At 36.6% G+C, this 23726-nt stretch overlaps 2 protein-coding genes across 2 annotated transcripts; both read right to left on the bottom strand.

Annotated features, from left to right (window-relative positions):
* Positions 1-89: 89 nt before the first annotated feature.
* Positions 90-11904, bottom strand: LOC107594517 (kelch-like protein 12). The gene is made up of 12 exons (XM_016284600.1): positions 11738-11904; positions 10619-10857; positions 6608-6761; positions 4891-5108; positions 2530-2679; positions 2242-2356; positions 1950-2056; positions 1594-1789; positions 1082-1240; positions 774-872; positions 342-528; positions 90-226 (listed from the first exon to the last, which is right to left on the bottom strand). The coding sequence occupies exons 2-12, from the start codon at positions 10799-10801 to the stop codon at positions 100-102; spliced, it is 1695 nt and encodes a 564-aa protein (XP_016140086.1). The 5' UTR covers positions 10802-10857; positions 11738-11904; the 3' UTR covers positions 90-99.
* Positions 11905-17232: 5328 nt separating this feature from the next.
* adipor1b (adiponectin receptor 1b) lies at positions 17233-22609 on the bottom strand. Its single transcript, XM_016284595.1, has 7 exons — positions 22420-22609; positions 21898-22017; positions 21559-21730; positions 20489-20675; positions 18067-18254; positions 17789-17982; positions 17233-17407 (listed from the first exon to the last, which is right to left on the bottom strand). Exons 1-7 carry the CDS (start codon positions 22549-22551, stop codon positions 17279-17281), a joined length of 1122 nt encoding a protein of 373 aa, XP_016140081.1. The 5' UTR covers positions 22552-22609; the 3' UTR covers positions 17233-17278.
* Between the last annotated feature and the right edge of the window lie 1117 nt (positions 22610-23726).

The following is a 23726-nucleotide window of genomic DNA, read 5'->3' as shown; positions in this document are numbered from 1 at the left end:
TTAGGCTGGTAATGGTATCTGATGCTCCGCTGATCAGTGAAGCACAGATTCCAGCGTCCAAATTTAAAAAGTGCCTCTATGTCAGAATCGATTATCTTCTCATTTTTCTCTGAGCACACAAACTCCTGCATCACAGCGTTGTGTTGCCATTGAAGTCACCACCTCCCAGCTGTCAATCACAGGGTCATAACATTCAATACTGCTGAGCAGTGAGTTCCCATCGTATCTGCAGAAAGAACAGAGATGCAATATCATAACAGAAGATTAAGTCATTCATTTATTTTCTTGTGGTAACAAAGACCCAACAGAGAAGAGTCTACCATGCTATTTTGACATCTTACCCTGCAATGGCATAAAGGCGGCCCCTCAGGACCGTGGCTCCTACATAGCAGCGTGGCGTGGTCATATTGGCCACAGAGGTCCAATAGTCTGTGCGGATGTTGTACACCTCTACGGAAGACAGGTGGGCCGTGCCGTCAAACCCTCCGACAACATATATGTGATCATTCAGCAAAGCCACACCAGCCCCTGTAGATGAAAGCAGCCACGGTATGTAGCAGCAGTCAAATTATTGTTTGATCTCAGACTAATTTAAGATTAAAAGGCTTAAATTTACATGAACTTTGTTTTTGATCAAATAACTGCAGTCTTTGTAAGCATAAGAGACTAATTTCAAAAACTTCAATCTTACTGACCCCAAACGTTTGAACGGTAGTGTATAGAATATTATAATATGTGTTAGCATGTTAAAAAGGATTCTCATGCGAGTGTACCTGAGCGTTTGTTGGCCATGGGAGTGACACTGGTCCAATGTCCCGTGTGAGGGTCATACCGCTCTACAGAATTCAGGATGTTCAGACCATCATAACCACCTGCATTCACAACACAACACAATGTTTACCATGTCTGAAAAGCTATATGTCTATCTGAACATGTCTGTGCCAAGCCTTCTGAGTTTTGCCATTATGAATGCTAGTTATGAGCAAGTGTATTTCTGGATTCTCAGCACAAGAAGACCAAAAGAAAGCACCACAGACATTGACTCATATTCATTTACCTTCTACAACAAACAAAACATTACCCAAACAGTAAATGAGTCCACTGGCTACAACAAGTCCTGCTCCCTCCCTCGCAGTCTGCATATCTCCCAGCATGCTCCACTGGTCAATATTGGGATCATAACGCTCCATGCTGGTGTGACGTCTACTACCATCAAATCCACCCGCAACGTAGATCATATCTGAAAGGAAAAAAAATCTAGTTCTGAAAATACCACCATTTTGATTGACACAAAGCTGGTTTACTCAACTGACTTGCAAAAGAGAAGCGCTTCAGGCAATGTAGCCTAAGAACATTGTTTAGAGAAAATCATCCAGCTGTACATCCACTAAACCCACATAATTCAGACTCACTGAACTTGTTTGGTTGGCAGATTCAGTTTCAGTCTTATGTGAACTGTACTGTTTCATTCAATGCTCATGTGCCTGAACGTCTTCAAAAATGCAACCCACCTTGACCCAGAATCCAAAAGAACCTACAAGAACTCAACAAATGTGTGAAAACAAGCATCATGTCATCATACAGAACAGGTACCTCCGAGGGTTGTAGCTCCTGCAAGGCCTCGGCGTACATTCATTGTGGCGACAGAGTACCAGACTCCATCTTCATCTGCTGTGTAGTCCAAACACTCGACTGAACTCAACCGTGATCGGCCATCGTACCCACCGATAACATAGACACGATCATTCAGGGCAACAGTGGCAACGTAGCGCCGTTTCCTTGCAATGTTCTGGTACATAAATACATTTTGAGAGAAATAAAACCACCTCCTGCTGGTCAAATTACCTTCAAAATTCATGCAGCATTACACTTTATAACACTAACATGTAAAAAAAAATACTACAGAAAGACACTGACATGCTTTTAAATGAATGGACAACATAACTTACAGGAAGAAAGCTCCACTCTCTGGTTTTGGGATCATACTTCTCAACAACGTCAATGGGTGATTGTTGGCTGCCAAATCCTCCAATTACCAAGAGAACCTCTTTGGCACCTAAAACCCAATCCAGTGTCAAAAAACAGTTGTACGAGGCTTCACAAGTAGATCACGAACATGTTAAAACATGCAAAACTAATTCAGCGAAAGAGTGAACTGACATAATGATTTATATATACTGAGAATCAATTAGACTGAAGGATTTCAGGCCTAAATACTGAAAACACACAGAGGCATCAGACCGAGTCTTGCTTGGGTTCGAGGACTCTGCATCTCGCTGCGTAACTCTGGCCGAAGGTGAAACTTCTTTGCTTCGTCCACCAAATCTCGACATGGCAGACTGCAGTGTATCAATGGCTAAAACGTAGACGCAACACTCAATACAAATGTACAAATATCATGAAATAATGCACACAAAATAAACACATTGGTTGGGACGTTGACCCCATGAACATGAAAATTCTTTGGTTCGAAATGCAGCATCCTGTACATTCATACAGACAGCATGTATTTGATTAGCAGAATCTGACCTCTATGTCAATGACATCAGTGATGTATCGTGGGGTGAGCAGGGGCATGCGCACATACTCCAGCAGATCGGGCAGATACGGCTCTCTCTCTTTTCTTTTGTGCTTCACCCAGTTCAGAACTGCCTCGAACACAGGCTCCTCTGAGTCAACCTACACACATAACACACAGATTTGTTCAGACACAAACCCCTGTAGCAAAAGTAACTTTATCTGTTGCTTCTAATTTTCATGGTTTGAAATCTGCGACTTCCCCAAGTAACCATAAATTTGTCCAAACGCTGTAATTACACCTTCAGAATAAATGGACGGTGGTGAGAGACAGGAATTTAACAACACAAAAGGCAGATGTTTTTGTTTGAGAAAGCCCATGTGTATAAAACAAGATAAAAAAAGCAGTGTTACAGGTCTGCACTTCTGTATTTACTTTCTTCATTACGGAAAGTGGCTAGAAGTCTCAAAAACACAAAAGAAATACCATTTCAAACTTGTGGCCAAATATGTTGCTCAAACCCAGCCTGAACTGGTTCCTATGTGCAAACTTTGCCGACTAATGTCTAACTCGGACCAGTAGGTGTGTAAACTATTGAGTATATTCTATAATAATGTTTTGTATCACTTGTGCCATTTAAGTAGAGAGTGGAAAGTTTCATGATTATATGTTCCGAGCACATGAAAATGATTTTTAGAAAGTGAAAAACTCTGAATTCTAGATGATACAGAAGATAATATTATATATCTATATTCTATAGAGCCAAGTGAGCAGAAAGCATATCTGTAGTGAATGGAAATGAATGATTTTGCTAGTTATTTTAATTTTACAGGCTGCATTTCAATCATTTTAAAGGTGTGATAATGGAACGGTTAACAGAATACAAGTGAAGTTAACGTTTTGTTTTGAAACCATGTATAAATAAGTTACAGAAATGAATCATTTTCATCATTTTGAATTCAGATGAAGAAATTTGGGCTTAAAATCTAGTAATTTTGTTGTTTCGACTACTTCTGTGTTATGTTTCTGACTTGAATGTTGCAATAACGAATGCCCGACTCAGAGGTGCGAGTTTCCCAGGTGCACTTGAAGGCATAGACTCGTGAGAGAGCAGAGAAGGTCAATGCAGACAATCCCACCTGGATCTCATCACACTTGATAAGTTTTTCCACCTCACTCTGACTGAGCAGCATAAACTCTTCCTGTTGCACCACCTCAGCAACGTGTTTCTGTGAGAACAGTTCAGCTGCCTGCATCAAGTCCAGACAGTTGTGCGTTTCTGCAAAGTCTCTGATTCCCAGACAGTAGCAGATCGGGCAGATACGGCTCTCTCTCTTTTCTTTTGTGCTTCACCCAGTTCAGAACTGCCTCGAACACAGGCTCCTCTGAGTCAACCTACACACATAACACACAGATTTGTTCAGACACAAACCCCTGTAGCAAAAGTAACTTTATCTGTTGCTTCTAATTTTCATGGTTTGAAATCTGCGACTTCCCCAAGTAACCATAAATTTGTCCAAACGCTGTAATTACACCTTCAGAATAAATGGACGGTGGTGAGAGACAGGAATGTAGCAATACAAAAGGCAGATGTCTTTGTTTGAGAAAGTCCATGTGTATAAAACCAGACAAAAAAGCAGGGTTACAAGTCTGCACTTGTGTTTTTTTGCATTTTCTTCATTACTGAAAGTGGCTAAAAGTATCAAAAACACAAAAGAAATACCATTTCAAACTTGTGGCCAAATATGTTGCTCAAACCCAGCCTGAACTGGTTCCTATGTGCAAACTTTGCCGACTAATGTCTAACTCGGACCAGTAGGTGTGTAAACTATTGAGTATATTCTATAATAATGTTTTGTATCACTTGTGCCATTTAAGTAGAGAGTGGAAAGTTTCATGATTATATGTTCCGAGCACATGAAAATGATTTTTAGAAAGTGAAAAACTCTGAATTCTAGATGATACAGAAGATAATATTATATATCTATATTCTATAGAGCCAAGTGAGCAGAAAGCATATCTGTAGTGAATGGAAATGAATGATTTTGCTAGTTATTTTAATTTTACAGGCTGCATTTCAATCATTTTAAAGGTGTGATAATGGAACGGTTAACAGAATACAAAATTAACGTTTTGTTTTGAAACCATGTATAAATAAGTTACAGAAATGAATCATTTTCATCATTTTGAATTCAGATGAAGAAATTTGGGCTTAAAATCTAGTAATTTTGTTGTTTCGACTACTTCTGTGTTATGTTTCTGACTTGAATGTTGCAATAACGAATGCCCGACTCAGAGGTGCGAGTTTCCCAGGTGCACTTGAAGGCATAGACTCGTGAGAGAGCAGAGAAGGTCAATGCAGACAATCCCACCTGGATCTCATCACACTTGATAAGTTTTTCCACCTCACTCTGACTGAGCAGCATAAACTCTTCCTGTTGCACCACCTCAGCAAAGTGTTTCTGTGAGAACAGTTCAGCTGCCTGCATCAAGTCCAGACAGTTGTGCGTTTCTGCAAAGTCTCTGATTCCCAGACAGTTTGATGGATCCAACTGACTATTAAGAAAATCACAGCAAGCTCTCTTCACACCTGTGGAGAACAAACACACAAATAACATCAGAATGGTTTATCTGCATTAAATACAGCAGAATTACATCTAAATCCACAGCAGGCATACTAGCAAATCAAGAAAATGCATTAAGTAGATATGAAAAAGCAAATTCAATGATTTATATTGCAGATATATTATGTGACAGAAAAGCCTGCTTTGATTCAAGAACAGTCTTTTTTTCGCAGTTGGTAATTTAGTATGCTGGGAAACAAGTCTTCGCTTTAACGCTGATCTCTGACTAGAACGGATTCGCCTGAGGGATTTGGCTAGTTATATTGCTCTTGCAACTTGCATTTCCTTCTGCTCAAAGTAACCCAGAAGCCTGATACTGCCCCAGTCATTCTTGACAGAAGGGAAGGTGTTACCCTAGGTGTCAAGCTACATTTTGTTTGTGCCAAACAAATGTTTTACTTCCGGGATGAAGTGCACAGGGTTTTTTTGTCACAACCTTTCTGCTGGGATTCTGCTGATGTTTGAAAAGTTTCTCCTATTTCAGACAATGTACAATTGCTCTCCTTGTCAATTCGCTCTCAATTTGGTAGAAGTGCCTGATCTTAAAAGGATCTGGGATGTGTTTTCCATTTTGATTCCAAGGACACAGTGTTCCTTAAAAGGCTAAAAGCAATGCAAGTCTTTTTATAACCATATACAGCTTTTTCTTCCACTTCCAATCTCAAAGTTGGACAGTGGTTACATAATTATATTGTATACATAATAAGAGACACACAATTATTAAGTGAAACACTAATCCTGAGAAGTGGGCATGACTGGCTCCACATCACTTCATATTTCAAAGGCAAGTCACTGAATGTGATTCATGTGATTTTTGTATTAAATTATTTTTAATACATTTTAATATTTTTCCAATTTCTGATTAAAAATGTTTGTTTCATTTTCTTTTTATCCCACACATCTACAGAGAGGCAGCTTTAAGCTAAATTGGATGTATTTGGAGAAGGAGATACAATTAAATTCAAAAGATTTCAGTAAGGTTTTTCTTTTAAAAAATAAATTAATTATTCAGCAAGGACTCGCTAAATTGTTTAAAAGAGTAAATATTTTTACATTGTTACAAAAAAAAAATCTATTTCATTTAAATGCTGTTCTTCGACCATTCTATTCATCAATGAATCTTGAAAAAAAAAGTATCACATTACTAGAAAAAAACATTAAGCAGTGCAATACTTAAGCACTCGAAAACTTGGTTGTCATTTCCTTATAAAAGAAACAAAAAAAAAAATCACATTATGCAGTTTTTTTTTAAATGCCACATGTGAAATAAGCCAGAATTAATGTATCATATACAGCACAGGTAAAAAATGGTTTCAGCATGTGCTTTATTCAGATAAATTAATCTTGAATTGTGCTGATCTTATTTACTTTTGAGTGTATATAGAAATGTATAAATGTTTGGTAATATTAGAATACCACAACAAAGAAACAACAATGTGAGCTGAGCTGGTTTGTGTGTTTGTACCTTTAAGCTGCAAGAGACAGGCAGCGGGCAGCAGCTCCTGAACATTTTCTACGGTAACCAGCACCGTCTCTGTGTAAACAAAATCCAACAGGATCTCCATGGTGGATGCTGTGAGGCCCTGAATGTCCACAAAGGACTTCCCTTTTTCAGCAAGCTATAGAGCAACAAGAAAATGATGACACGGTAAAATAAATATTTTTCCCCCTTATCTTGGCAACAAAAAAAACTGACCCATGAGACACATGCCAGCATTCTGGAACTTTAATTTCAGATTAAGAGTACAAAATAAAAGTCACAGCAGTGATAACAAAGTGGAACAGAAGTAAGCAATGTGGACAACAAATGAATATTTCTGCCCAACACCACAGCTGTAATATTGTCATGTGCTGCAGGGATGACATATTTTTGTAGGCCAAAACCCAGAAGCGAGTTAACATTTTAGCACTTCTGGTTCCATCGTCCTAAAGTTTGGGTGTGTGGATAAATGCGTGAAATAAGGTTTGTGGACGGTTAATACATGCTCAGGATATTTTCCACATTTTATTCAGCTCCCATAAAACACAGCAGTAATACCTCCTTGGGATGTTTTAAAGCCTTTATTTGTCTTGAAAAATATAGTTGCTAACAAGTGGCTAAATGAATGGAAAGATTAAACGTCGTTACGCTGAACAAAAAAACTCATCTACTCACTAGTCTGCTTTCACAGTCTAGTCTTTTACAGTCGTTTAAAGTGTGTTTATGACCACACTTTTGCAAACTATTCTAAATCAAACTTTCATGGAAAATGTTTCTGTCCCACTTTTTTTAACTTAAAACAATGAATTGTTAGGTACAATGTACCTATTGTGTTCATGTTGAACTGCAAAACACTTTTGCTGCTATTGAGGGTGGATACGAGTAAAGTTAGGGGCAGGTTTGGTGGTATGGTTAGGTTTAAGGGGTAGAGGTAGGGTCAAACAGTGTAATTAAAGATGTAACTACAGAACTTAATTACAGATGTAATTACAGGATAGTATTTTCAAATAGAAGTATAATGTAAAAACAAGTATGTACACAATAAGTGGACTGTATCAAATGATTCATTTAAAAGCAAGTACATAGTATAATAGTTAAGCACACTTAATATAAATTGGGTCCAATGTTTCTATAAAGACTACAAGAGTTGTCAGAAGCTTAATAGTGATGTTGAAGTCATTTGTGTGGTGTAGTTTGTTTAGAGCCCATGTTTAGCGTTAAACTTTTGCTAATTGCATTTAGGTTTTAAAATGTATAAAATGTTCAGTTGTGAGAACTATCATGATGAATAAAACGTGCAAAGCCTGGAATACACTACACGACTTCTAAAGACACTACAGTCTGGAGAAGTTGACACTAGTTGCCGAAAGTCAGAGTCAGTCTGCAGATTTGAGTTGACAGATTTCATAGAAAACTGTGTAGTGTATAATGGTTACAGGCACTGATTTTTTAGCTTAGACTATGAATCCATCCAGTCGGTGGACATGTTTGATATTTTAAGAACTCACATTGTTTTTATATTGTTTCAAATCTGTTCAGATTTGAAAAGTCATGTAGTGTATTATAGTTTTAGGAATAATAAACTTTTGATGGTCACAGAGCTTAGTTCTGCAATAATCTATTAATCTAAAAACCACTACTGTTATCATCATTTAATATATATTCCTATAACACTATTTTTCTTACATTGTACCATAAGAGATGAGCGACAACATTTATCAATTAGTTTGCATCTAGCTTGACAGCACGTGTTGTGTTCACTCAAATTTGGGTTTGGAGATGATTTCTGTAAAGCCATCAGGACCTTATACAGAAATAATAATAGTGTTATTAAGTTAAAATTCGGAACCTCACCAAGATTCGATTTGTCACGTGGCGTAAGACAAGGCTTCCCTATATCTCCATATCTATTCTTACTTGCCTTTCGGTTCTTAGCTCTGCATATTTCCACTAATAATTTACAAGGTATCACAATTGACAATAGACAAATTATTATTAGCCAGCTGGCTGACGGCTGCAGGGATGACATATTTTTGTAGGCCAAAACCCAGAAGCGAGTTAACATTTTAGCACTTCTGGTTCCATCGTCCTAAAGTTTGGGTGTGTGGATAAATGCGTGAAATAAGGTTTGTGGACGGTTAATACATGCTCAGGATATTTTCCACATTTTATTCAGCTCCCATAAAACACAGCAGTAATACCTCCTTGGGATGTTTTAAAGCCTTTATTTGTCTTGAAAAATATAGTTGCTAACAAGTGGCTAAATGAATGGAAAGATTAAACGTCGTTACGCTGAACGAAAAAACTCATCTACTCACTAGTCTGCTTTCACAGTCTAGTCTTTTACAGTCATTTAAAGTGTGTTTATGACCACACTTTTGCAAACTATTCTAAATCAAACTTTCATGGAAAATGTTTCTGTCCCACTTTTTTTAACTTAAAACAATGAATTGTTAGGTACAATGTACCTATTGTGTTCATGTTGAACTGCAAAACACTTTTGCTGCTATTGAGGGTGGATACGAGTAAAGTTAGGGGCAGGTTTGGTGGTATGGTTAGGTTTAAGGGGTAGAGGTAGGGTCAAACAGTGTAATTAAAGATGTAACTACAGAACTTAATTACAGATGTAATTACAGGATAGTATTTTCAAATAGAAGTATAATGTAAAACAAGTATGTACACAATAAGTGGACTGTATCAAATGATTCATTTAAAAGCAAGTACATAGTATAATAGTTAAGCACACTTAATATAAATTGGGTCCAATGTTTCTATAAAGACTACAAGAGTTGTCAGAAGCTTAATAGTGATGTTGAAGTCATTTGTGTGGTGTAGTTTGTTTAGAGCCCATGTTTAGCGTTAAACTTTTGCTAATTGCATTTAGGTTTTAAAATGTATAAAATGTTCAGTTGTGAGAACTATCATGATGAATAAAACGTGCAAAGCCTGGAATACACTACACGACTTCTAAAGACACTACAGTCTGGAGAAGTTGACACTAGTTGCCGAAAGTCAGAGTCAGTCTGCAGATTTGAGTTGACAGATTTCATAGAAAACTGTGTAGTGTATGATGGTTACAGACTCTGATTTTTTAGCTTAGACTATGAATTCGGTGGACAGGTGGACATGTTTGATATTTTAAGAACTCACATTGTTTTTATATTGTTTCAAATCTGTTCAGATTTGAAAAGTGTATTATTATGAATCTAAAAACCACTACTGTTATCATCATTTAATATATATTCCTATAACACTATTTTTCTTACATTGTACCATAAGAGATGAGCGACAACATTTATCAATTAGTTTGCATCTAGCTTGACAGCACGTGTTGTGTTCACTCAAATTTGGGTTTGGAGATGATTTCTGTAAAGCCATCAGGACCTTATACAGAAATAATAATAGTGTTATTAAGTTAAAATTCGGAACCTCACCAAGATTCGATTTGTCACGTGGCGTAAGACAAGGCTTCCCTATATCTCCATATCTATTCTTACTTGCCTTTCGGTTCTTAGCTCTGCATATTTCCACTAATAATTTACAAGGTATCACAATTGACAATAGACAAATTATTATTAGCCAGCTAGCTGACGACACTACTTTATTTCTGAATGACGCCTCCCAAATCCCTTTAGTTTTGAGTTTGATTGAGTCCTTTTCCAGAGCTTCAGGTCTCTGCCTGAATATCAACAAATGTGAGTTAATGTCAATCAAACGCTGTGATCTTCCCTCTATATGTAACATTCCTGTGAAAGATCAAGTTACATACTTAGGAATTTTAATTAATAAAGACCAAAAAACAAGATGTAATTTAAATGTGAACCCTCTAATAGTGAAAACCCAAAGAAAACTTAACTTGTGGCTGCAGAGAGATTTATCAATAAGAGGAAGAATTTTACTCTCTTTTTAGACACATAACTGGTGAACAGACTGCTCCAGTTGAGACCACATTGTAACATGTGAGTGATGAGTGTGCATATAGGAGGTATTTGTTACCTCACTGGTGAACATGGCACAGAAATAATCACTGCAGGCCGCCAACACAATGCGGTGGGCCGGAAAATCTGTGCCCTCCACCCTCAGAGTGATGTCGCACAGCGTGTTGCTTTTTCTCAGGGCGTTCATGGCATTCAAGATGGATTTGGCATGCGAATTGGTCATGATGTCCTTGGGCGCCATGACGACAGGAGGTGGGGTGGAGTGACAAAACCTCAGGCACTGCAGGATGATGATTTCTGTAGGACACAATTAATCAGTGACCAGCACAGCTGATCCAGAGTACACACAAAATTCAAACCCATATAATATTCTTTCTTCAGTGGCACATAAAAGAGGATATTTTGAGTTTGAGTTTTAAGTTTTGGTTCCCTTAGACTTCCATTGTATTTTTTGTCCACGAATGAAAACCAATGGGAATCGAAACAGTTTGGTTACCAATATTCTCCAAAACATATACTTTTATGTTCAACAGAAGAAAGAAGGTCATATGGGTTTTAAACGATATGAGGTCAAGTAAATGATAACAGAAATTTCATTTTCGGTTGGACTATTCCTTCAATATCAGACCATATTTGTCTAACGTTATGTCTTTATCTGTATTGTAGCTTAAAAGCTGATCGCTGTGCATTGCCATTTGTTGAGAATGTTACTTTTAAAAGTATTAACCAAAAAGATCTTCCAAAGAAATCACAGGAAGAAATTCAACAAGACAAATGAAAAAACAATAAACAGTGAAATTATTAAATTATGGATTCTCAATGAAACAGCTCATTGCGCATCCTTTTGGAAATAACAACTTTTTCAGTGGCTTCTTAAAAAGAAAGAGACTTTTTTTCTCAAATTTAATAACGCGATAATATAGACACATAAAAAATAATGTTTTAGAATAGGTCTACCTGTAGGCTGTGATGGGCACTACACCTGTGTATTACTATATACGAGAAACAGGAATCATTTCTTCGTATTTAATATTATTTTATTAGTATAACTTCACCTGAACGTGTTGCTGTAAATCAGGTGAGAGTTTAAGCCTCACAGAGCTGAGATGAGGCTACATGCTAAAGCTAACTGAAATGGTATGCTAACCCACACATAAACATCTCCATTTGAACTCACAGCGTACAGCGGATCCACAGCAGAGCAGAACGGACCAGGACTGGATGACAGCACACGGCGGTCTATTTGGACAGCTGCTGGCACCCCTCACAGGGAGACCCTCGCGGGTGTGAACTGAATTAATTTTACTCCAGCGACGAAAAGAACAGTGCTCACGTGTGCGCGCATCCCCACCTATATCTCCATATCTATTCTTACTTGCCTCTCAGTTCTTAGCTCTGCATATTTCCACTAATAATTTACAAGGTATCACAATTGACAATAGACAAATTATTATTAGCCAGCTAGCTGACGACACTACTTTATTTCTGAATGACGCCTCCCAAATCCCTTTAGTTTTGAGTTTGATTGAGTCCTTTTCCAGAGCTTCAGGTCTCTGCCTGAATATCAACATATGTGAGTTAAAGTCAATCAAACGCTGTGATCTTCCCTCTATATGTAACATTCCTGTGAAAGATCAAGTTACATACTTAGGAATTTTAATTAATAAAGACCAAAAAGCAAGATGTAATCTAAATTTCGACCCTCTAATAGTGAAAACCCAAAGAAAAGTTAACTCGTGGCTGCAGAGAGATTTATCAATAAGAGGAAGAATTTTACTCTCTAAAGCCGAAGGATTGTCTCGACTGACTTATGCTGCTCTTTCCTTGGAGGTTGATAAAGGAACATTAAAAAGAATTGATAGCATGTTAAACAATTTTGTTCGGAAAAATAAAACTCACTATATTAGGACATCTGTAATAATTAACCCAACAACACAGGGGGGACTGAATTTTGTACATTTTACTACCTTAAATAATACTTTTAAAATTAATTGGCTTAAGAATTTCCTTTAAAATCCCTCCTCACTTTGGAATTTATTTTCTCTAAAGTTGGTGGCCTGAATTTCCTATTACGTTGTAATTATAATGTTTTAAAAATCCCTATCAAACTTTCTAATTTCCATAAGCAGATGCTCTTGGCCTGGTCCTTAATATACAAACACAACTTTTCTCCGCACAGATATTATTTATGGAACAATAAGGATATTCTTTACAAGAATAAATCACTTTTCTTTGACAACTGGTTCGAAAACCATCTTCTTTTAGTTGGACAGCTTTTTAATTCACAAGGCAGACTTTACAACTATTCGGATTTCTTACAGAAATATAATATTCCTGTATCTGCTGATGAATATGCTGTTGTTTTCAATGCCATTCCCTCTGGTGTGTCTTTTCAGAGGCAAGGTACTACACTTCCATGGCCATGTACTTAACACTCTGAACTTAACCAACACAATGATCAGAAGTGTTTGCTTTTCTACAGATCAACAAAAAAATAACTATAACATTAGTTTTCAGAGAGAGAAAACAACAATTCCTTACATAATACCTTATTGGAATAGCATTGTGGATAATATACCTTGGGAGAAAGTATGGACCTTGCCTCATAGATATCTGCTTACCAATAAAGTAAAAGAAATAACATTTAAGTTGATTCACAAACGTTACCCAACTAAAGTATTTCTTAGGAAATATAAGTCAGACATTGAAGTGAGTTGCTGTTTTTGTCATTCTTCTGAAGACTTCATTCGTTTTGGCAATGCTTCTACACAGAACACTTTTGGTCAGACGTTTTAGTGTTTATTCAATCTTATTTTGTAAGTGACTTCTCTTTTTGTTTTAATGATGCTTTCTTTGGATTGTCTGACTATTCAAAAGAGAATACCGGAAATTATATAATTAAGTGCTGTGTTCACTCTAGTAACTTCAGCATGTCTGAGAATAAAAGAGACTGCCTGCACCTCCTACTGTGAAGGAGCAGAACTGCAACAAAGTTCTTTTTTAACCTTTGTGCCAATTTTATTGATATGGATTAGAAGAGAGGACAGGAAATGATGAGGAGAAGCACGATCATGAGCAAGATTTTAAGTTTAACTCTGAACAAGCTCTACAGCTCAACACGTTGAAGCTTGCCCGCTAACTAGCATGTCAAGACCCCATACATTTTTTTTTTAATACAATGAGAGCATTTTTAGACACATAACTGGTGAACAGACTGCTCCAGTTGAGACCACATTGTAACATGTGAGTGATGAGTGTGCATATAGGAGGTATTTGTTACCTCACTGGTGAACATGGCACAGAAATAATCACTGCAGGCCGCCAACACGATGCGGTGGGCTGGGAAATCTGTGCCCTCCACCCTCAGAGTGATATCGCACAGCGTGTTGCTTTTTCTCAGGGCGTTCATGGCATTCAAGATGGATTTGGCATGCGAATTGGTCATGATGTCCTTGGGCGCCATGACGACAGGAGGTGGGGTGGAGTGACAAAACCTCAGGCACTGCAGGATGATGATTTCTGTAGGACACAATTAATCAGTGACCAGCACAGCTGATCCAGAGTACACACAAAATTCAAACCCATATAATATTCTTTCTTCAGTGGCACATAAAAGAGGATATTTTGAGTTTGAGTTTTAAGTTTTGGTTCCCTTAGACTTCCATTGTATTTTTTGTCCATGAATGAAAACCAATGGGAATCGAAACAGTTTGGTTACCAATATTCTCCAAAACATATACTTTTATGTTCAACAGAAGAAAGAAGGTCATATGGGTTTTAAACGATATGAGGTCAAGTAAATGATAACAGAAATTTCATTTTCGGTTGGACTATTCCTTCAATATCAGACCATATTTGTCTAACGTTATGTCTTTATCTGTATTGTAGCTTAAAAGCTGATCGCTGTGCATTGCCATTTGTTGAGAATGTTACTTTTAAAAGTATTAACCAAAAAGATCTTCCAAAGAAATCACAGGAAGAAATTCAACAAGACAAATGAAAAAACAATAAACAGTGAAATTATTAAATTATGGATTCTCAATGAAACAGCTCATTGCGCATCCTTTTGGAAATAACAACTTTTTCAGTGGCTTCTTAAAAAGAAAGAGACTTTTTTTCTCAAATTTAATAACGCGATAATATAGACACATAAAAAATAATGTTTTAGAATAGGTCTACCTGTAGGCTGTGATGGGCACTACACCTGTGTATTACTATATACGAGAAACAGGAATCATTTCTTCGTATTTAATATTATTTTATTAGTATAACTTCACCTGAACGTGTTGCTGTAAATCAGGTGAGAGTTTAAGCCTCACAGAGCTGAGATGAGGCTACATGCTAAAGCTAACTGAAATGGTATGCTAACCCACACATAAACATCTCCATTTGAACTCACAGCGTACAGCGGATCCACAGCAGAGCAGAACGGACCAGGACTGGATGACAGCACACGGCGGTCTATTTGGACAGCTGCTGGCACCCCTCACAGGGAGACCCTCGCGGGTGTGAACTGAATTAATTTTACTCCAGCGACGAAAAGAACAGTGCTCACGTGTGCGCGCATCCCCAGCAAAACACTGCGACGTCACCAGCGCGCGCGCGCACTGTAGCCCGTGCTCGCGCGTTTGCTTAATGCATCTCAAATCAGATTCTGACCTTCATTTTAATCATTAAAAACACTATTTTTTATGATAAATACATTAAAATATATACGGTTTCATAAAACAACGCCGCAAGAACTGTGTTCTGAAAAGTGCGTTGTTTTAAGTAGTTAAAAAGTTGCTAAATATCTACAACTAAACTAGGACTATCACAAGGGTGTGAATTTAAGTGCTTGAAAAGTTGTAGTCTTTAGCAATTTATTAGCCCTCGAAGAGGTTGTAGTTGTAGTTTTTATTCTTCTAGTGTTGTTATTGTTAAATAAAACTAAAACAATTAAATATCATTTTCAGTCATTGAAATAAAATATTATTAGAGGAAAATCTTAAACGTTACCTTGGCAACTAACTGAAATCAGTTAAAGTTGAAATACTAAAATACCTTTTTTTTGGAAATTTAAATAAATTATATAAATATAAACAAAACTAATAAAAAGGACAAAAGCACATAACATTACTAAATTTTACATTAAAATTAAACTATAAAAATAAATTAAAACTAAAATATTAAAACTTTAATATAATTTTACTAATATATATATACACACACACACACATACCAAAAAGTAAACAAACAAACAAACAAACAAAAAACACTATTAATGAAGCAAGCAATTCTAGCTGTTTCATCTTTATTTTGCTCTTTTTAAATATTTTGACTTCTAAAACCAGTGCAAGTATTTTGACTGAAACCCTGATTCACTCAAACAAAAGATAAAATTTTTCCCAACTTGAATCTCCAGCGACGAAAAGAACAGTGCTCACGTGTGCGCGCATCCCCAGCAAAACACTGCGACGTCACCAGCGCGCGCGCGCACTGTAGCCCGTGCTCGCGCGTTTGCTTAATGCATCTCAAATCAGATACTGACCTTCATTTTAATCATTAAAAACACTATTTTTTATGATAAATACATTAAAATATATACGGTTTCATAAAACAACGCCGCAAGAACTGTGTTCTGAAAAGTGCGTTGTTTTAAGTAGTTAAAAAGTTGCTAAATATCTACAACTAAACTAGGACTATCACAAGGGTGTGAATTTAAGTGCTTGAAAAGTTGTAGTCTTTAGCAATTTATTAGCCCTCGAAGAGGTTGTAGTTGTAGTTTTTATTCTTCTAGTGTTGTTATTGTTAAATAAAACTAAAACAATTAAATATCATTTTCAGTCATTGAAATAAAATATAAATATTAGAGGAAAATCTTAAACGTTACCTTGGCAACTAACTGAAATCAGTTAAAGTTGAAATACTAAAATACCTTTTTTTTGGAAATTCAAATAAATTATATAAATATAAACAAAACTAATAAAAAGGACAAAAGCACATAACATTACTAAATTTTACATTAAAATTAAACTATAAAAATAAATTAAAACTAAAATATTAAAACTTTAATATAATTTTACTAATATATATATACACACACACACATACCAAAAAGTAAACAAACAAACAAAGAAAAAACACTATTAATGAAGCAAGCAATTCTAGCTGTTTCATCTTTATTTTGCTCTTTTTAAATATTTTGACTTCTAAAACCAGTGCAAGTATTTTGACTGAAACCCTGATTCACTCAAACAAAAGATAAAATTTTTCCCAACTTGAATCCCACTGCTGAAGCTATGGGCCAAGCATTTCAGATCAAAAGTTAATGAATGATCATGCAGACATGTTTGAGAAAACTGAGACCTAAGCATGTTCTATGTGTTTTCCCTACAACTCTTAAAATACAGGACCACTAACCAGTAGACCAGAAAACAGTCAGAAGAAAAAGCGCTGGAGGAGGTAGTCTCTTAAGACCTCTGTAATGCTTTATGACTCATTCCAGTGATTTACAACAAATTCTGTTCTGCACTGAAATAGCAAAGAACAATATAAACACAAGACTACCACATTTATCAAGACTTTTAAGCATCTTAACAAATAAACACCTTATTTAAATACATGTTAAAATCCTTCAAGAGATAATAAAAATCTTTAAATCTGCATTGTGTGGGATCCAGGTTCATTGTGAAGTGAGCAGGCACTAGCCAAAGTTCAAGTGATTTTTTTTTTTTTTTTACAGCAGAGTGTCATCTGTGCAGCCACCTTCCAGGCCATAGCGGAACTCCTGCAGGTTTGAGATCCCATAAAAATGGACAAATGCCGCCGCGACAACCAGCACATGGAATATCTGATGAGACTGAAACTGAGAAAGTAAAACAGATAAGTTTTAAGCATCCAACTGTTTTTGCAATGCAAAAGGAAGCTATTTTCAATCAACGCGAGACTTCCATTTCATTAGCATCTATAGATAAATAACTAGGAAAATAAAGTGCAATAAACGTAAATTTGCATTTATGATTATGATAAAAAATTAAATCAATATCATCAGCATCAAGCAGCATAACAGACTGTTTTGTACTGCTAAAATAACTGTAAACAGATGATACCGAAATCCTTGCACATTCAATTCAATAATGGATGCACCCGCTCTTATGTTAAAAAATAAGGTGGATACTTGTATGAACATTATGTTATTAGGCCGCTTTACAATATTACATGCAACAAAGATTCCCTTGAGTCTTACCCAGATGTCACATTTGCCAGGGAAGTAACGTTCAGGTATCCGTGCTGCATAAAGTGATGCTCCACTAATGTACATGGCACCCATCAGATAGAACCAGCCCATCTGACCCACTGTCGTTGCCTTCACAAAACCCTCTGCGATGGTAAAATGCATTGTGGGAATGAGTCCACTCAGACCAAGGCCCATGAAAACACCTAAGTACGAGGAAAAATGTTCTAAGCAACATCTGAAATCAATCAAGCAGATGGAACATTTAGAGAAGCAGGTGAGCGCATTACCTGCACGTGTGGATCGGTGCCGAGGGGTGGCGAATCTGTCCCACTGGGCCACAATGATAGCAGCAACACCCAGCACACATACAACAGAGAGATAGATGAACCGCGGCTGAGGAGAGCAGTAAAACGAGTAGTACAGCCATGGAACGAATGAGCCCATGATTAACAACGCAATACCAGAGTAATCCAACCTAAGGACATAAAAAAAATACACTCAAGTTACTGAAATCATGTCTATACATCGCCAGTCAAATTTTTTTTTAATGTTTTTGAAAGGAGTCTCTTATGCTCACAAAGGCTGCATTTATTTGATCAAAAATACTGTAAAAACAGTTATATTGTAAAATAATATTACAATTTAATATAACTGTTTTCTATTTTAATATATTTTGAAATGTAATTTATTCCTGTGATGGCAAAGTTGAATTTTCAGCATCCTTACTCCGGTCTTCAGTGTCACATGATCCTTCAGAAATCATTCTAATATGCTGATTTGAAGTTGAAGAAACATTTCTTAGAATTATCAGCAGTAAAATAATATTACAATTTAATATAACTGTTTTCTATTTTAATATATTTTGAAATGTAATTTATTCCTGTGATGGCAAAGTTGAATTTTCAGCATCCTTACTCCGGTCTTCAGTGTCACATGATCCTTCAGAAATCATTCTAATATGCTGATTTGAAGTTGAAGAAACATTTCTTAGAATTATCAGCATTGAAAACAGTTGTGCTGCTTAATATTTTTGTGGAAACTGATACATTTTTTCAGGAGTTTTGTAAAATAAAATAAAAATGTTTTTACTGTTACTTATGACAAATTTAGTGCATCCTTGCTGAAAAAAAAGTATTAATTTACTATCACAGGAATAAATTACATTTTTGAATGTATTCAAATAGAAAACAGTTATTTTAATATTTCACAATATTTCTGTTTTTACATTTTGATTAAAGATGAAAATCTGACTTTTTCCATGTTTAAGAGCTATAATTGAGTGTCCGTTGCATCTACCAACTCAGAAAACATGAAAAACAAGAACCCAGTAAGTTTGGTTTTGTAAGCCTTTCTCTGCAAGCATGTGAGGAAATGAGCCGATCAGATTTCTCTCCCCATCCTGATGTAGGAAGGGGTTCTTATTATAATATTACCGCCCATTAATCTGCACGTTTCCATCCACTGCGCTCAGCCACCATTGCTGTTTTCGCAAGCGACACCGGTGTACTTGGTCAGACGTCAAGGAAAAAGTTTGCGAAAAACATACTAAATGTTCTGTCGTTGGCTACACAGACAAACACAAATGTGACCCTGGACCACAAAAACAAGCCTTAAAGGGATAGTTCCCCCAAAAATGAAAATTCTGTCATCATTTACTCACCCTCAAGTAGTTTCAAACCTGTATAAATGTCTTTGTTCTGCAGAACACAAAGGAAGATATTCTGAAGAATGTGGGAAACAGAGCAGTTCTGGGGCACCATTGACTACCATAGTATTTTTTTCTCCTACTATGGAAGTCAATGGTGCCCCAAAACAGCCTGGTTACAAACTTTCTTCAAAATATCTCCCTTTCTGTTCGGCAGAACAAAGACATTTATACGGGTTTGGAACTACTTGAGGGTGAGTAAATGATGACAGAATTTTAATTTTTGGGTGGACTATCCCTTTAAGGGTCAGTTTAATGAAATTTAGATTTATACATCATCTGGAGTCTGAATAAATAAGCTTTCCATTGATGTATGGTTTGTTAGGATAGGACAACTGAGATACAACTATTTGAAAATCTGGAATCTGAGGGTGCAAAAAAAATCAAAATACTGAGAAAATCGCCTTTAAAGTTGTCCAAATGAATTCTTAGCAATGCATATTACTAATCAAAAATTAAGTTGATATATTTACGGTAGGAAATTTACAAAATATCTTCATGGAACATGATCTTTACTTAACATCCTAATTATTTTTGGCATAAAATAAATATACCCAAGTGACTTAAGACTGGTTTTGTGGTCCAGGGTCACAAATCATTATTTAGAGTCCCAGCCTCAGAGGAGACAAGAGAGGAGTGGATTTATTTTATTTTTAGTGGAAATCCCGGAAGGGGGGTGGAGTGCAGTAACTCATTATCATTTAAAGAGACATACACCAAAACGGGTTAGTGTGAGCAGAGCTGTTTTTGAAATGGCAAAAAGGGTGTGGTTTACACAGCCATTGAGTGTTTTTAAGCAAAATATGTTACAGACATTTCATGAAGACCCTAATAAATCATGCCAACTTGTGGAAAATGTTCATCCGATGAGCCCTTTAAATAAATGCGGTCTTGGGGAGCATATAATTTCAAAAACAAAAAAACTCTTGGCCACCAGTGTATAAAATGCCACTTAACATTAGTACTGCCTACACACAGAGAGCATAAAAACTGGTGTCTCTTACTTGGAGAATGTCCTAGAGACTTTTTCTGAGTGGCAGTAGACAGTGTGAAAAAGCCAGGAGAAGCTCAAACAAAGAACTGCACCCAGGAAGAACATCCCAAACACCACCTTCTCCTGCACGGGCGCCATGAATGAAACGTTTGGCCGCAGCATTGTCAATGTGCCCAAGCACAGGAACAGAATTAAGCCTGTAGGGAGACATTGTGATAGCTTAATTAGCCTTCAAAATGACATACCAGTAACATAATTACAGGTCTGAGTAATATTAGAAGTCTAAGTGGTGTGTTTTGCGTCATCCTCAGGGCAGTGATTCACACATATCAGATTATCATATTACAAATATATCGTACAATTTATCTGGCAAGTACAAGTTATCTGGTAAATTCCAGAAGGTGTGAAACGTCTTTCTTCAAAAGCCACTGGTGTTATACAACATATACTATTGTTTAAAAGTGACAGTAAAGAATTTTGATGTTTCAAAATATTTCTATTTCAAATTAATTTGAACTTCCTCTTCATCAAAGAGTCCAGAAAAAATGATCATGGTTTCCAAATAACATAAATCAGAACAACTGTTTTCCACATTGATAATAATAAGAAATGTTTCTTGAGCATCAAATCAGCATATGATCAGACTGATTTCGGAAGGATCATGAGACACTGGATCACAAGACTAGAGTAATGACTGCTGAAAAACCAACTTTCCCACAGAAATAAATTATATTTTCAAATATCTTCAAGTGGAAAATTACTATTTTAAATTGTAATAATATTTCAAATTATTAATGTTTTTACTGTATTTTTGATCAAATAAATACAGCCTTGGTGAGCATAAGAGACTTATTTCAAAAGCATTAAAAAAATCTATTTGACCGCAAATCTTTGAACAGCAGGAAACTTAAAACTTGGGAAACAGGAAATGTTTATTAAAAACTGTTAAGGAGTTTTTTGTTTTTTTCTGGTAGTCGGTTTACATGTAGAAGCTACAGTGATGTGTAGTATTTCAAGAGATGCTTGTTTTGTTGCATTTTACTTTTGTGCATTATCATGTCACATTTCACAAGCACAAACCCAGCAGGTGCGTCCAGATGTTTCCAGTTTCTGTGTGAATCCTGAAGATGCTCCCAAAACAGGCACGGAAGGACGGCATGGGTGGGCGGTGTCCCTGCAGCAGGTAATCATTATCCTTTAGCCAATCTGGGAGGAGATGGTATGGAATAACTCGCCAACGTCCTTCCCATACCTAGTAACGGTACAAGTTTGCTTAAACATCTCAGACTAGAAATAGGCCACATTTACATTACAATCATTTTACACAAGAACATTGTGATTAATTAAATACATGGTATTTTTGGAAATAATTCCGTCATTAGGAGTTCTAGAATGGTTGAGGATAAGGACATTAGTCACCTTGTGTACAAACTCCTCCATCTTCTCCATGGCATGGTGCGCCTGCATGGGCAGTGTAACCACCCGCAAACCTTGTTCTTCATCCTCGTTCTCATCCTCATCAGGAAATGCTGATGCACCCTGCAACACCAATAACGCTTTTAGTTAAATTTAGTTATTCTTGCCTCACTCCATTTAGTATATGTACATTACCATTTAAAAGTTTGGGGTCTCAGCGAGGCTGCATTTATTTGATTAAAAATAATCCACTTTTTTATTAAAATAATTGTTTTCCATTTTAATATATTATAAAATGTAACTTATTCCAGTGATGGCAAAGTTGATTTGACAAATTCTTTGATGAATAGAAAGGTCAAAAGAACAGAATTTATTTGTAACAGAAACATTTTGGAACTTTATAAATGTCTTTACTGTAACTTTTTAACAGTTTAATGTGCCTTTGCTGAATAAAATTATTCATTTCTCCAAATAAAAATCCTACTGACCCCAAATGGTAGTGTATTTTCTTTTCTCACAACTCACTCTTGATTTCTTTGCTTCAGCTGGATTTGTCAGCAGCGGCCCAAGCTCAGTGAGCTCCGCGTCCTCATCATCAGAGGTGCACCGCTCGGCATCACCCTTGGAGCCGCGGTCACCATGGTGACACGTTGTCATGGGGAGACAAACCTAAAACTCCCCAGAGGTTCCACCTTGTCCCACAGTTCACAATCTGGGCCCGATGATGATGATGATACATAAAATGTAGAGATTAACACATGCTGTTAACAATGTTGGCCATGTAGAAAAGATAGATTTATCACAGACTTCATAATATTCCATTCTTGGCATATCTAACTGGTTGATTCATAATTAACTGAATCACTATAACGTTCATTGTTGTCGTAAATTTAATATTTGATGTGCAAAAGCCCCTAAAAATCTATTCCAGGGGCCCCCTTCCACTAATTTCTGATACTGATTGAATGAATATAAACTAGATTTAAAAATATAGATTTTAACTTGAATAGCATTCGTGAAATCTTTTATAAAACGATCAGTTTGTTTATTTGCTCAGATCTGGTCTGGCTGGACTGGCTGATCCAGTTTTGCATAGCGTTAAAGGTTTACGTCCTGTTCACTTAGCATGCTTACAGGCTAACCAAACAAATATGCGATCAACCACTATAAAACATTTACGAATCCTTCATTACATTTCGAGCAATGTTCTGCTAAACGCGTTTGTTTCCCGGCTGTCTGTCTTATTATACCGCGTGTAACATCGCTGTTACATGACAAAACTGAATCAGTTTAGCCAAAGCGGACAACACTAGCCTGCATGCTAATGCACTTCAATGTCTTCGGTCTGTTTTGACCGCAGAGGATAAGCGTGACACTTAAAGTCAGAGTAAAGGCAATTCAGAGAATTGTTTCTAAACACATTATAAATGTTAGAAATGTATTGCTGAAAACACGTTACAAAGATTGTGAACTAGTATGTAGTACTGAATTGTGGAGTTCGACCGTTAAACAGTTTTCCCCCATTTTTGTGTTCAGGAGTTTTGGGCGGGGCTAAAATCATGTCTCGATGACGCACTGAGCATGGCCCCTCCCCTAACACTAATGACATCAAAGTACCGCGAAAGCTCTAGCGAGCAGACGCCGCTTGCGGTACTTTGATGTCAATCACAGAGCAGCGCTGCTTCAAGAGCGCATTAGCATCAGCGGTTCGTCCGCTCAATCGCGAGTTACTATCATTACCGTTAGTTACTACAGCCTACAGTTGATAGCTAGCTATGCCTTCCTCACGTAAATGCACATTATGCATATTATCACGCGAGTGGGCGTGGTTT

Source organism: Sinocyclocheilus grahami, unplaced genomic scaffold (assembly GCF_001515645.1).
Source record: "Sinocyclocheilus grahami isolate Dianchi unplaced genomic scaffold, SAMN03320097.WGS_v1.1 scaffold185.1, whole genome shotgun sequence".
NCBI classification, from domain to species: domain Eukaryota; kingdom Metazoa; phylum Chordata; class Actinopteri; order Cypriniformes; family Cyprinidae; genus Sinocyclocheilus; species Sinocyclocheilus grahami.
The sequence above is the reverse complement of the archived record's forward strand: the minus strand, read 5'-3'. Positions and strand labels throughout refer to the sequence as shown.

Excerpts from the sequence above, each read along its gene's own strand:
- adipor1b (XM_016284595.1), bottom strand. The coding sequence starts at position 22,551 with ATGACAACGTGTCACCATGGTGACCGCGGCTCCAAGGGTGATGCCGAG. Across the intron at positions 22,018-22,419 it reads CTGAAGCAAAGAAATCAAGA|GGTGCATCAGCATTTCCTGA; the intron begins GTGAGTTGTGAG and ends TTGGTGTTGCAG. Across the intron at positions 18,255-20,488 it reads GTCTCTAGGACATTCTCCAA|GTTGGATTACTCTGGTATTG; the intron begins GTAAGAGACACC and ends TTATGTCCTTAG.
- LOC107594517 (XM_016284600.1), bottom strand. The coding sequence starts at position 10,801 with ATGGCGCCCAAGGACATCATGACCAATTCGCATGCCAAATCCATCTTG. Across the intron at positions 6,762-10,618 it reads GTGCCATGTTCACCAGTGAG|CTTGCTGAAAAAGGGAAGTC; the intron begins GTAACAAATACC and ends GTTGCTCTATAG. Across the intron at positions 1,241-1,593 it reads AGGAGCTACAACCCTCGGAG|ATATGATCTACGTTGCGGGT; the intron begins GTACCTGTTCTG and ends TTTTCCTTTCAG.